General features: G+C 41.4%; 1 protein-coding gene across 2 annotated transcripts in view; it reads left to right on the top strand.

The window, feature by feature from the left end:
- Window positions 1-14,909, top strand: part of LOC149167597 (Tetratricopeptide repeat (TPR)-like superfamily protein) — a 239,728-nt gene that overhangs the window by 114,507 nt on the left and 110,312 nt on the right. For both annotated transcript variants that reach the window (XM_089433045.1, XM_089433044.1), the window contains 2 exons: window positions 10,205-10,478; window positions 11,352-11,502. In XM_089433045.1, the coding sequence (XP_089289171.1) occupies window positions 10,205-10,478; window positions 11,352-11,502 (425 nt within the window). The remainder of the gene's footprint in view (window positions 1-10,204; window positions 10,479-11,351; window positions 11,503-14,909) is intronic.

Genomic DNA, 14,909 nt, shown 5'->3' on the forward strand with positions numbered 1-14,909 from the left:
CTCGGGGAAGTTTTAGTTGAGCCAACCAACTACTTGAAGCATGATGGCTAAGAACCCGTAGTGGAACGTCTCAAAGGCTCATCATAAGACCACATTGAAGGGGGTTTCTTGTCTTTTACTCTACCAAGGTCACCTATTTATTAAATTTGTCTTTTCTATTCTAAAGTGCTTTAATTGACAAATTTTCTTAGAAGAGCTTTAATCATTGTGAATATTGTAAATAAATTTACTAACCCTTGCAATTATTTTTCTTTGTGTATATAGCTAGTTGGGGTTTCTTCCTTTATTTGAATTTTCTTATAAATTTGGAGGGACGACTAGGCTTCTTTGTCACTTTGCAGGTGTTATTTTTCAAGATCCAAGAGGCAAATTTGAATTTTGAAAAGGTTAAGCCCTCACATAGCTTAGCGGCTAGGGTTTGGGCATCAAATCATCTTGGAGGAAGCCGTCCAATCCTTAAGAGAGGGTCGCAGGGTTTTGAAGCTTGATTGTAATATCCCGTTTCAGAGATTTTCCCCAAACCCCCATTAAACTCCAACCAAATACGCACAAATAATATAATAACCAGGAAACTCAAAATGATAAAAATAACAGTGGTGTAACATATAATAATATAAGCAGATACTCGAGAAATGCTAAGCCATTTTATTATACTGAGTAATGGAATGAGTACAGGAGGTGATCAGAAGGATGGCACCTCGACTTGCACCAGGGAAGTGAAGAAATACACTTAGAATAACAAAGGAATGGCCTCTGCGTGGATGCTGCTGGAAACTGCCGTGCTGCTGCTACTGCTGGAAATCAAATGTGGATTTGGGGCTATTCCCCTCAGAAAATGCTGAAACTCTGGAATCCGCCCCTACTCAGAAAACCCAGAAAACCCAAGAAAGCTTTTCTGAAATGGCCGACCCCCGAAAATCGCCCCCCTTGGGGAATCACGCAACCCCTCAAGGCCCTGCGCTGCCATTGAGTAGAATCCTCCAAAATACTTCCTGAAACTCTACCAAACCACTCCAATATGCAAGAGCTGATCCCTTTCTCAATATCCCCGCTCAACTCCTCCGCGAATCCTCAATCCGAAACTGCTCCCAGAAGAACTGCGTCCCTCTCTCAAGACTGCGCAGTCTTCCAATGCTCAGCTCCACATCAATGCCAAAGATCAAAACTACTGCAAAAAGACTGCTGAAAATACCTTTTGCCCGAGTAGGCACTCGAAATCCCTCGGGGATAAGGGTGAGATCTCCGAACGGAGACACTCAGTGCACTAAACAGTGCTGCAGACAGGCTAAACAGCCAGCGTGCTCCAAGTCGAAGTGATTAGCTCAAATGCTCATAATCGAATGACAAAATGAGGGGGCTCCTCTCTCCTTTATGGCATTGGCCTCTCCCAATCCCAAGGCTCACCTCCTCCAACGTAATCCCCTCTTGCCACGTGTTTCCTTTCCATTTGCGCAGTCCCTCCAAGTGTCTGCGTGGGCCCCATCTCTGCGTGGTCCTTTGGCCCCCTTGGCTCCCCTTTAAGTCACAACGTTGTGCTACTAGGAAGTGACCTTTTATTCTAAAAGTGAGTTATGTCCCCTTTTCCTCACCTTTTTATTTACAAATAACTATAGAAGACAAAATTGAGCAAAATCGAATATTCTAATTAGCCATGGCTAATTAGAAATATTACATTGATCTAGCCTCTTGAGGCCTAGATCCACCATTCCTTAGCCTCATTTGCCCAACGCTCAACCACATTTGGAGGCCGCAAGCCCTATAAGTGCTTAGACCATTGCAGATCAAGGCTTCTTAAGGGTTCATCATTTGAAACTGTTGGCAAATAATTTTTGTGGTTACAATTGCATTTTTGGCATCAATCTAACGTGCTTTTCATTGCAGGTTTTTAGACGAATTTTTGAAGGCCGAAAGTCTGATTATTGAATCCATTTGAGCTAGCACAAAGGTTGTGAGGCCTTGGAGCCTTGGTTGCAGGCCTAATCTGCCTGTCTAACCCTAATGAAAGCCTTAAAAGGCCAAGAAACCTTAGCTGCAGGCATTAGAGGCACCGTAAATTCATTACAATTAATTATTAGACGGATCTCCTTGTTTTGTAGGCCTAAACAGAATTTTGGAGGGTTTGATATTGGTTTTATATTGAGAATTTGTCATTACAATTTCTGATCTATTGATTTGTCAACTAATACTTATTGCTTGCAAGTCAATTTATCATTTGGGAAAGGGTTCTAATTTTTATTTTGGCTTGGAATTTCGTTTCACTCACAAATCTAGCTCTCTAGGCCTAGCTGCAAGGCCAAAGGCATCTATAGGCTTGGCTGCAAGCCTTCCTAGGGTTTGATCACACTGCATTTAGTCTAGGGCTAACCCTCTTGTGACTGCAGGTATAGTGTGGAGATTTGGAAGGGATCTCACCTTTTGTTTGTGGCCAAATCACCCATTCTTGAGGGACGACATTAGTATATTAGCCTTTAAGGCTTGACCGCAGGGCTTTGAAGCACAAATCCTCTCAACTGTGACCTTGTGACAGACTGCCCAATAATTAGATCTGAAGCACTCATTGCAGAGCCTAATCATAGAGATAACAACAATAATAAGTAGAATTGTCGCAAATAATCACAAGAAACGTAACAAGTATCTAAGCTCTTGTCTCTTACATCTTTGGTGATTGATCTTGTTGGCAGTGGAGTGATCTTTCTTGACAGTGGTATCTTCTGAGGTCTGGTGCATTTCTGTCCATCTCTAAAGTTGGTCATTGTGCAGTGGATGATTGCTTTGGCTTGTCTCTTGTGGCCTCCTCTAAAGTTGAGGATAGCCCATTTTCTAGTTAGATTACTAACTCCTTGTTTTTGGTTTCTCTCATGTTAGAAGTTGCATTGCATGGTTTAGTTCTCTTTGCATTTCATCATTTTAAATCACTGTTAACAATCTCATCTATTTATGGTTATCATTGTGCTTGTATAAGTTTGAAGTTTCACTTGTTTATAATTTCTACATTATATAAGTGGAAGATAATGCTAATAAGAACATACAAGAAATCAAACCTTATTGCTATCATTGGTTCATTGAGTAATTTTATGTGCTTCACTATTTGATCTTGTAGTTGATAACTGATATTTGAATATTTTGGTTACAAGTGATTTTTCTCATTGGAGCACTTTGCATAATTGTGATCTCATTGAAGCAATTTTAATTTGGTCATTTTGCATCCTCATTCTAGAGCTAGAGTTGCATTGTTAAAATTTACCTTCAAGCATAAGCTTGGTTGTATAGAAAGATAGGATCCCCTTCTCCCATTGAGGTTTAGAACTCAAGGGTCACAGAGGATCGGCACAATAGAGATATCCCTCCTAGTAGGAGGGAGTTAGGGTGCTCAGGTCTACCAGGATGGACGAGGGGACATGACACGTGTCATGGTGGGGTCACTATCAGAGTGGCAGAAACTTTGGTACATGCGGGATACCATATGTTATAGGGTTGTATGATAGTAGGCAGTGGTACACAAGACTTAACAAAATCAGGTCACAGTGTCCAATTTTATACGGAGGGATGTGGCCTAATGCATACAGACCCAATTCTAGGCCATAACACCCAGTGGTGTGTAGGGCTATGCAGCGAGGAGCAGTGGCATGTAGAGGAGCATGGAGATACATGGTGGTATACCACAACATGCCGATTGACATTGTGGGGTAGAAGGAGTGACTCGCATCACATTGAGGATGTGCAGGGAGTGACAGGTGTAGTGACACAGGCATGACATAGGATGATACAGAATGGTGTGGCTGTAGCTGGGGGTATTCCATGGTGTACAGAGACAGGTTGCGATATATAGTGGTATGTCGATTAGTGCGGTGATATTGGGTGGTATGCAGTGGCAAATGATGCCGTGCAGTGGGCGCTTGGAGCGTTACCTCCAAGGAGACTAATGGACAGGGGCAGTAGGTCTACCATTGGATGCATCTCACCTAGGATCAATGAGGACATGGTTGAGCATCTGGTGACACAATGTTTAGCGGAGATAGGGCATTGAGGGGGTTGTTAGTAGATCCAAGGCAGAGACAGGGACGTCCGTAGGATTACTCTTAAGCATTCTGACAGACTCTTGATCATACCCTTCGGGACATACCCACCCATCCTCCTCCGGTGTTGCTTACATAGTGTTTGGTTGTTGCCCCTTGACACTCTCCATTCAGGCAGCAGGGCATGGGAGGCTCAACCTAGGCAGTTGGATGAGACACCATGTGTCATGGGTTGGGAGGAGACTCTCCAGTTGAGACACTTGGTAGGCACACGAGTTGACAGATACAAGCTTAGGGATAACATGGTTGATTGTCGAGGTAGCATATGTTCCACCCCTAGGCTCACACTTGGGGAGGTGACCGAGAGGGAGTTGTATGGTTTTTTTCTAGCTCGACAACTTGAGACATTAGGTGAGAATGAGGTGCGAGGGATGGTAGCCCTTGTTGGCAGGATGATGCCTAGGCTTCCAGCAGGACCAGGGAATATCATCAAGAGTTGGGATAGTAGATCTTGCTATTTGATTTGGCAGGGGCGAAGCAGTTGGTTATTCACAACATGGGTTCTTGATGCTCGGTGCCTACCTATTAGATACCTACAAGAGTCAAAGATGGGGCACGGAGGAGTCCCAACAACTAGCAGCATATCACAATGACAGGCAGAGAGGATTGGGGGTTGTGGACCTCTAGTATGGTTATGGGATCCAGGGATCTAGTGGATTGGTGGGATACTCCACTCCTTAGTGAGCATGGGCAGGATAACATGCAAATTGATTCATTCATAGGCAGACACATGGGGAATCACCGAAGCCCTCACCATAGGGCGAGGTAGATTGTTGCTCAAGATTGGGGCCAACCATGGAGGGATAGGCACTGACACTATTGGGTCGCTTTGGCAGGTTGGGCCTAACCTCGATCATCGCATAGATTGTGGCCGAGACCTATGCGAGAGGAGGCTCTGGTACGAGCATGTTAGACAGTTAGTGATGACCAAGGTGTCGTGGGGTTAGCAGGACAGTTTCTTGCTACGTTGGGCATGGGACCCTAGCGTCATAGTACTTAGCAGTTCAGATACCCATAGGGGTGAGTTGGTTTCTATAGGGGAGGGTCATCAAGATTCTCCATCGGGTTTCAATGATTTGCTAAAGGCGTGGGAGACTTCATCAACATGGCAGGATGGCTAACAAGATGATTTCAGGAGGAGCTCATGTAGGAGAGGCTTCATTAGCATAGGGATTGAGTTGTATCTTCAAGGGCCCACAATCAGAGTGCATGGTGTGGAGTATTCGGTAGAGCAGCTTCATGAGGATTTGGGCAGAGTTTTACATTGTCAGGATGCTCTACTTATTGGTGATAGACAGGGGTTCTAATGCCCATATCTGGCAAGATAATGAGCGGAGCAAGGGGGGCTTCACGTTAATCAGGTTGGCATGGGATCTTGGTATCGAGGGACTCCTTCACTATAGGATAATACAATGATCAGGGATGATCCAATGGCACATTTGGGACCCTGGTGAGTTTGCGGTGATAGTGCAGTCCATTGTCATAGAGGGCGTTTGTTCAGGTATTGCTTGAGGACAAGTGATGTTTGGCGCATTGGAAGAACTTGCCAGATGAGGATGCCACCTGGGAGGGTGAGCATGTTTTGAAGTACCCAACTTTGAGGTTGTTTGAGGGCAAGCAACATTTGGGAGGGGAGGACTGTCATGTCCCTTCTCAAACACATTAGTAACAAGGTTCGACTACACAATTTTGCACATTTTTAACTAAGGAAGAGGGCCCCACACTTTCGACTTAGGGACTTAAGGGCCAAATCGACTTTATTTAGCTGCTAGTGGAATGTGGGGGCCACCCACATAGGAGTTCGAATTAGCCATTTGATATGCTTGGAGGGAAAATCGAATGGGTGGATGGAGGGGCCCACATGAGGTAAGGGGCCCCAAGGAGTTATAAAGAGAGATCATCTCTCATTTTGTTTTCATCTTGAACATTTGCAAACAAACGCATTTTTGTATGCTTTGTTGCTTAGCGAGTCTACCGGCTGTTTAGCCACGAATCTCTCATGCTGGAGATTCAACCTCTTCTTCGGGGGACCATCCGTGCCCGCCCTAGGGAGGCTGTTCCACAAGAGTTTCAGGGAGTTCAACACAGTCACACACTTCAGCCAACAGTGCAGAAAAGGGAACTGCGTATTTCCTGGGCAGCCAGAAACACGCAGGAGTTAGAAGCCAGCAAGGAGGTTCATTGCTTGCTGGGAGTTCCGGGAGCTGAGGAGGCTACTTGTTGAGGACATTTTCGTTGGGATTTACAGCCAGCTAGACCAGTGCATCGGTTGTACGAATTTTTGAGCAGAGGGATTGCGTAGAGGCCTGTAGCAACAATTTCATGGGGCTTGGAAGAGCAGTTAATCTTGGCCAAGAGCCATTCGGGGAGCAAGGAGTTGGATAGCATAGGTAAAACCAATATTTCATAAGTGTTTACAAAGGGATTTGCAAGCTGTTCCTTGCAAGTCGAATTTGGCGGTAGGAGTTGAGGAGAGGTTCCAAGGAGGCCGAAATTCCAAATTCAAAACCAACGAAATTTCGTTCTGGGTTTTGTCTAATGAGTCCGGGGCTAAAGGGATATAATTTTCTGGGCAGTTTTTGGGCACATTCCAACAGGTCGAAGTTCAACAGGGCAACAATTTACTAGGGCAGTGCAATACAGATTGGTGCAACAGCTGAGCAGCTTTCAGCTCAGCTATTTTCCCACCTGGGGTTGGTCTTCTTTGTTTATTGGGAGAAGCCCAGGTGCACCATTCCATTTCATATTGTATCTAGCCCTCTGATTTTTATTAACATGGCTCAACAGTTCTTGATTGGCAATGATTTCATGGATGTCTAATGTGTGTTTTTACTTTTAAATGCTGCATTATTTATTTGCTTAGTATCACTCCCATTCTTACTTAGGAACATAAAAAATTTGGACAAGCAGGGCTCCAATAATGTGTTTTTGATCTTCAAACAATACTTCTCAAAATTAAGCCCTCCAATCCTCCTAGATATCTACACAAAGCAAGAAAGAGAAACAAGTTAATGGTGGTGGTCTGGGTATAGGTAGGAGTGTTAATCTCCCAAATTGTGAGATTATGCCTTCGACCTCTGTTTGTAGGTGTAATTGTTGGTCCAATGGGCTCTCTATCATTCACTGACAACTCTAGAGCTTCCGCTAAGCTCTAAAGTTGAGTTTCGCTAAACTTTCACTAATCCGGTCCTGACGGTAAGACAAACCACAGTTCAATAAAATTTGAAATTTGCCCTTCTAAAGATTCGTCGACACTTCTCCACCGTTGATCTATTCAAGATCTAACGGTCACATCACTTCCCGACTTCAAAACTTGCTCCTCGTCTGTCAAACATTGATCTCGCTCCACCAGATCTAACGGCTCACATGTATTTCAGACGGTTAATTTGCGCACTCCAAATCCGCTGAAAAGCGGTTTCCCTCTCTCACTTCGCTGTTACGTGTCATTATGTGTGTGGAATCGGAGCCAACGGGGAATCACTGTTTACGGCCTTTTCCTCCACCCAAAATCCACTTGTGGTTTTCTCCAACCCGCTTCTACTCGTTAACTATCGAGTAACTTCCTCGCCCAAACACTATAGATCTATCTCAACCGAGATCTAATGGTCCAAAATCAATCTTCACGCCACTACGTCCTTGGTCTTCCTCTATTGATCTCGACCATCCGCTCCACGAGCCGATAGATGAAAACGAAGCTTAGAGCTTCGAGACTGAGGACCACTAGGATTCTCACAGGGTTTTCACAATGCTGAGAGACTTTAGAAGTTCACACTCTACACAGTGCCAAGGTTTTCGAAAATTCACAATCCCCCGCTCAACACACTTAGAATTTTGGATTGCAGGTTTCTGTGGAGTGGTTTTTGAGAGGTAATTGAATTCAGATAATCCACAGTGTTCATCTTTTTTCATGTCGACGTTTCGAGTCTAGAGCAAGACTCATCATCAGGACTTGATACAGAGAAGAGAAAAAGAGTATGTGATAAATAGGGTGAAGGATGACACTTAGAATTCACGAGGAAATAGTTAAAAAAACATAGAATTTGACACAGTCAACACAATTTCATTCAATCTCACAGAACACCAAATAAAATTTGAATTTCACAATAAACAGAGAGGTTTTGAAGGAGATTATCCTTCGGGATTTGACAGGGAATTTCTCATTCACATACATAGAGACTAAATTTCCCCAATTTACTGGATTCGCTCCAGGAAAGCCAAATTTCTTCAACAGTCAAAATCCTCTTACAATAGTGTGAAAATTACATAAGTACTGGTTCATCCTAACAACCAGATCCTAATTCAAAGGCTAAAATTTATTGACCCTATCTGTCCTGCGAGAAATTCTCCTCGAGAATCTCCGCTACAGCTAACTAACTAAAATTTATTACATCATGATCAAATCCTATATTCTAACTCTATGCTTAACTAGAAAAACATGGAAATTGATGGCTAAAGGATCCCACTCCTTTGCCTGTAATATTTTTTGTATTTTTCGAATAATTCCTCGAATTTGTCTTCAAGCCTTATGCTCCTGCATCAGTTAGCTTCATGATTATTTTCAAAGTATTAATGTACAAAATAGAACAAACACATGTAACACTAGAGGGTCTCTCTTGTGCAAGAAAGGAAAGGCTAAGCCTTTCCAAAAGCTCTCAAAAGCTGGATGAATCAACTAAAGCACATAACATTGATCAAGAAAGATTTTGAATTTAGATTTTGTGATCTTAGAAAGCTAAGGTAAGGAAAACTCCCTCTTTCGATTTCTTTTGATGAGATCTTTGAGAACAAATTGATTGGGTCCTTCTACTCTTGCCCTTGAGAGTGAGTTCGTTTATATGAAAAGTTACCCCATGCCCAATCAATCCTTAAACAAATTCTTAAATTTTTACACATTTTGAAAGAGATGTTAACACTCATAAAGGGATTAGATTGTACAAGGGATGTGAAGGCTAGAGATTCAACCAAGAATCTTCTAGTGCTCCTCTTCCTAGAGTATTTCGCTAATCCAAATACTATGCAAGGTAGCTTACATATATCAATCCAAATAAATGGCAAAATGAGAGCTAATATAATCCAAAATACATGTAGAATATGAAGCACAAAAATTGAAATAACATCACCTTGCAATCATAAAAGGAGAACACTAACACAAGATAGTACCCCAAGGTCTTTTATTATAACATAAGGAGAATGAATACAAAATGTAGCAGAATCTCCCCAAGCACAATAGCTCGTTCCAAGATGATTACAATAGGAGCCCAATGCTCAATTTATAGAGAAACTGGAGAAAATACCGATGAGAGAGATCAATGACAAGTGGAACAATGGCGAAGATCCCAAGACCATGTCAAATTCCAAGTGGCTTAGAGGACTGTCCATGTGTTTCCAAAATGCTGTAGGTAGCATCCTTGACTGGCAGCATATCCCTGTTCTTCATGTGCAATATTTTATGGCCTGCCAAATGTGTGATCAAGTGGGTGAGAAGGGGAGACACACTCCCAATGAATCCTCAACAAGAAACTGGGGTGTGACACCTCTCCAATCGAACCAACAAACTGCCCATAATTTCTGCGTAGAAGCTCCCATATAGCTGTGCGTATTTCTGTGTAGATGCTGTGTATTGGCTGTTGCAATATGCTGAGTGGGCAAGTGTGATTTGGCAGCCAATCACATGGAAAAATCCCTTCAAACTAGAGTGCTCAGCCCCAAGTCTGTCTTCAATCCTTTGCTGGCAGTTTCGTTGACCATTGATTGGGTCTCCGTGGAGTTTCAATTGGTCATGTTCGTAAATCTTCACAACTGGCTGTTTGTGTAGACTTACTTCTGATTGGCCGTTAGTGGGAGCAAGTGGGGGACAAGAACTGTCCCATGTGGCAGTTTTTGTCCCTACTTATCCCTTAGCAAATCCGTGACATTAAAACTGATTTTCTGACAATTCGTTGGCCTTTTTTGACTGATTTGTTGACCTCCAAGGTGGATGCCATGTCACACAGTTTGTCCCCCACTAACTTTTAATGTGCACTACTTTATTTTCAACATGTTGAATTAAATCAAATTATTGAACTTTAGTCATACGTTGTGCCTCATGACTTCAAGGTGGAACCTGATGACTCCCTTTGACTTGCCAGATCTTTGCCACTGAACGATGAGCTAAAAGAATCTGCTAGGGACATAAATGAATTGGAGGATCAACTACATGAGCTTTTTATTCAGGTGCAGCAAATTATTGAAACTGGAGATGAAGGAACTGCCCGGGAGTTGATTGATGCTAACTATGAATCAGTAGCAGAGCAGTTAGAGATAGGCATTAAAGGCGTGGAGCAGGCTGCTATGCTGGACATTCTAGCTCAGTTGCATATGAGTCTTTCTGACTTCAAGGCTACAAAGAATTTGCTTGAGCAGGTATATTGTACACTCTAATTTGTGTGAGATACTTTAGAAATAGTTCCAAGAGCAACAAAACAGTAAATCAGTTTATCATATTTTAAGCATTTTCTTTTTTAACATAATAATTTGGGTGAACAATATGCTGCAGAAGCAGAGGAAAATGGAATGTTTCTTAACTGACCCAAATATTTCTGAACATCAACATATGTGTAACATTGCAGTTCAAATGAAAGGATTGATAATCCACTTGTGAATTAGGTTCCACTGATGAGGGAGGAATTCAGATGCATTATGTAGATACTAGAGACTCTAGCCAGCTTTGATGCTCGTCCTACCATGGTTCCCTTTCCAGACTTTTTTTATATCTGAGTTCAATTACACTTGCCTAGGGACACATATTCTACTTATAGCTGCATCTATATTTTCTATATAGTCGATTAAATGACAATATGTTGTCAAAATTAGTCATATCATTTTCGTAGGTATGAATAATTTTATGTTCATCAAGGTTGGTCTATAGTTTGAGTGGGATTTTAGGACCCGGAATTTCTTTTTACTCTTGTTTGTCACTCTTTTTGATAACCTCCGAATTGTGATTGTGTTTCAAGCTTGCTGCATTGCAGATGCAGTCACTAATGCATATATTTTATATACAAATCAGTGTAAACATTTGATTTCATTTTTCTTTTCGTTATCTTCTATATTCCTATCCAATACAGCACCACTTTTAATGACTGGTTATGTCTGTCTATGTATGAGGATGTGTCAGTACTTTTTTATCTGCATCAGTGAGTTTTCTACGATAGCAACCTTTGAGTATAGGTATTTGTGATCTTCCTATCTATTGTAATAAATGTTTTTTGTTTTAAATGTTTGTATGGTATGCAGATAAAAAAAATATTGGCAGGTGTTGGGAATCATGAACCACTGGTTGACAAGATTTTGGAACACATGGGGACTATGTACACAGCTCTTGAGGAGCCAAAGGAAGCTTTGCCTCTGTATACGAGAAGTCTTGGAATTCAAGAGGCTGTCCTTGGTAAATATCTTTTTTATTTCTTGTACTTTAGGAAATCTCCAGCAAAGCAAATGCCCAGGGCATCCATAACCACCCTGGGAAAACTGGCCATTTTACACTTATGATGGGTTGTTACAGGATTGTGTCTAGAAGGACATCATTTTGAGAAAATCTCGTCATCATTTTTACAAAGTGCAATAGATTGAGTCATGCATCTTTATGTCATCCCAGTTTGAAAGGCAATTATGGATGCCATGTTTATTGGTTATCCCAAGCAAAAGAGTGAATAAATTGATAGATTCTAACAAATGGTGCCCTTGTATGTTTTCCAGCTTCACATCCCTGACAAACACCTTCATGATTTAAGTTGAATTTGGGCATACCTGTGACCATTTTCCTTGCACCAATTAAGGTTTTGAAATGAAAGTGAGCAAATCTCTGGTGTCATAATTTGGATTGAAGAGAAGTGTCACAACTTGATAGAGACCTTTAACCCTGAATCCAAGAGTGAATGCATCTCTTGGGTTCCTTTGCCAAACACGAACCTTCCCATCAATGAATGTCACCTTGAATCTTTATCTCCCATTGCAGAAATAGAGACTAAGTTCCTTTTCAGATCAGGTACATATAGTACTTGTAAGTGGAGGGTTTGACCTTGATTTAAGTGAAGAGTAACAGTCCCAATTCCTTTCATGGGATAGGTGGCATTATCACCAAGTATAATGTCCATATTTGTCTTCTTTTCAACTAAGTTTGAGAGGGCTTCTTTTTACCCAGTTAAGTGCCTTTAGGCACCAATATCAATCAACCAATGATCCAATGTATTTGGAGGAGAGGTGATGGTGAGGGAAAAAATAAGATAAACTTCTTTTTGCTTTACAACATTGACTTCTTCATACTTGGAGTTTCTCGACTTCTTGAGAGGACGACCACTTCCATTTCGAGGAATGGGAACATTCCTCTTTCCTTTGTTGTTGAACCTGTTGTTCCTTTGATTGCCATTGCCTTTGAAGTTGTTGTTATTGTTGTCATCATCTCTTGGAGTATCCTTCTTCTGAGGACACTCTCTAGCGAAGTGGCCAAACCTGTTACAATTGAAGCATCTTCCTTTCTTTCCTTCTTTGAATCATGGCTTCAACCCTTGTCTTTGATTCCTTGAACCAACATTGCTCTTCCTCTTAGAATGAGCGGAGAAGGCGGTAGGATTATTTCCATTTTAAGGCTTGTCTCTTTCCAGCATCCTTATTTATTCTTGACTGCATTTGGCCAATAATTCATCAAATCCCGAAATCCTGTCATTGTTGAGGATGGTAGTGTTGAACACATCCCATTATCTTGTAAGGCTTCCAAGTGCAATAACAGTAAGCTCCCTGTCACCAATGACTTCTCCAATAGATAAGAGATCATTCTTGATCTCGGTAATCCTCATGAAGTAGGATCGTATGGATTCTCCTCTATCCATTTTGATGTCTTTCAACTTGTTCTTGAGAAAGAGAACTTGATTTGCATTATTTACTTTGAACATCCCAACCAGCTTGTCATACATCTCCTTAGATGTTTTCAAATCAGAAATATAGGCAACCAAAGGCTTATGAATAGAATCAACAATGATTTTCTTAGCTTTAACCTCACCTTTCTTGTACTTGGTTTGTGCAACTACGGCCACAACTCTCCCTTTGACATAGTCCATAGAATCCTTTTCTTCCAAAGTCAAATCTAGAGACATCTTCCATGCATGATAGTCAGATTTGAGGTAAGATGTAGTCGTCATTGGGACTAGTTCTAAGTCCTTGTCCAACAACTTCCCTTAGTGATTGCTTTACTTAATTTTTGCTTGGGCTTTGTCTTTACCTGAGCTTTGATACCATGTTAATTTTAGATAACAATGGTATGTTCTATGCTTTAACGCAATTTACTTCAATGTTCGTTATCATCCCAATGACAATTTCCAATTATATTCAATAGCAATCACATTAACTTAAACACATTGATAGTAAATGCAAATAGAACATAAAACATGTGCAGAAGACAAGCCAAGACAAGAGGACACAAGAATGGCGGATGCTAGGGACAAACCCCAATGTGGGAAAACCCTTTGATCATATCTTCTTATTATTCTTCAATAGTTCAACAGAGAGAGAGAGAGAGTACAAATATTAGAATTACATGCTCAAAATAGTCCTGCCAAATCAGCGGTCAACAACAGTGAATGCAACCCTAACCAGAAAGTCAATGGTGGTCAAAGTAGCCTCAAAATGTCCTCCAAGCAGCTCAGTCAACAACAGAAGAATTCGACCTTCTAAGAGGGTCAACCCAAAAACAATTCAGTCAACCTAGTCAAACCCTGCTGTAATTTCTGCTGTCAAATCAGAAAGTCAACATTGAAGTCAACTCGGTCAAACTGTCCCAATCACCTCGAAAACTGTGCCAACCAATGCAGCCTTCAGAAAATGAAATTCTGCCCAGAAAAATGAAGTGAACGCATCGTCAAACAATCCAAGTCAACGATGCCCTAATTCCAAAAATTTTTGGCCTCCAAAAACAACCCTGAAATTTGTTCTCTTTCACACGTGCAAAGTAGAGAAGGCCTCCAAGCTATACAAACCAATCAAGAGAGGAGAGAGAGAGATATGTGATTAGATGAGTGATCTCCAAATGAGAGAGGTCATTCCTATTTATACACTTCATTGAGGGTGAGGAGACACATCCATTGGGCTTCATGAGCCTACATTTGACTGAGGCCGACCTTGACAATTTGTGCATGAGAAAGAATAAATTCAAAATTCCATTTCTGCTTGTTAGAATAAGATGATCTTTATATTAGAATTGGACCTCTTGAAAAGAGGAATCCATTGCAATAATCATTTCCATCATATGATTGTCTTAAGGTGGAATTTGGCCCTAGTTGCCAATTTTAACAATATGGCATGTCATCATCAAGGAGTGAATGTTAGGGGCTGCTGGCTGGTTGGTTCTCAAATATAGGAGGAAAGCTTTCTTCTATCATGTCACCCATTTTGGTGGGTAACAATTTCCTAAGTTTTTCTTAAGCAAATATGAGAGATAAAACCATCTCAAATCCATCCAAAACCTAAAGTACAGTGATTGATTCACTGAACTATCATGTCCTTAGAGGATTTCACCTACAATTTGGGGATCAAATCCCACATTGTGTTGTCTACATGCATGAGAGGAAACGACCTCCACCTCGTTAGATTTGACTTTCCTTCTAGCCTTAATCTCCACACACCATGCATATGGGGAACAAAACCATCATTGAGAGGAACTACTAAAATAGGTATGTATGTAATTTTCTATGAAAGGATACCTACTAATTAAGGATGCTAAAGAGTTTAGTGATGTAGCTTACTATTGACATTGCGATCAACACCATCCAAAACTTTGCCTACACTTGAATTTTGGAGCCG

This window comes from Pinus tabuliformis, chromosome 5_1, assembly GCF_031772625.1.
Source record: "Pinus tabuliformis cultivar Carrire ecotype Pingquan chromosome 5_1, CPIR1, whole genome shotgun sequence".
Classification (NCBI taxonomy): Eukaryota; Viridiplantae; Streptophyta; class Pinopsida; order Pinales; family Pinaceae; genus Pinus; species Pinus tabuliformis.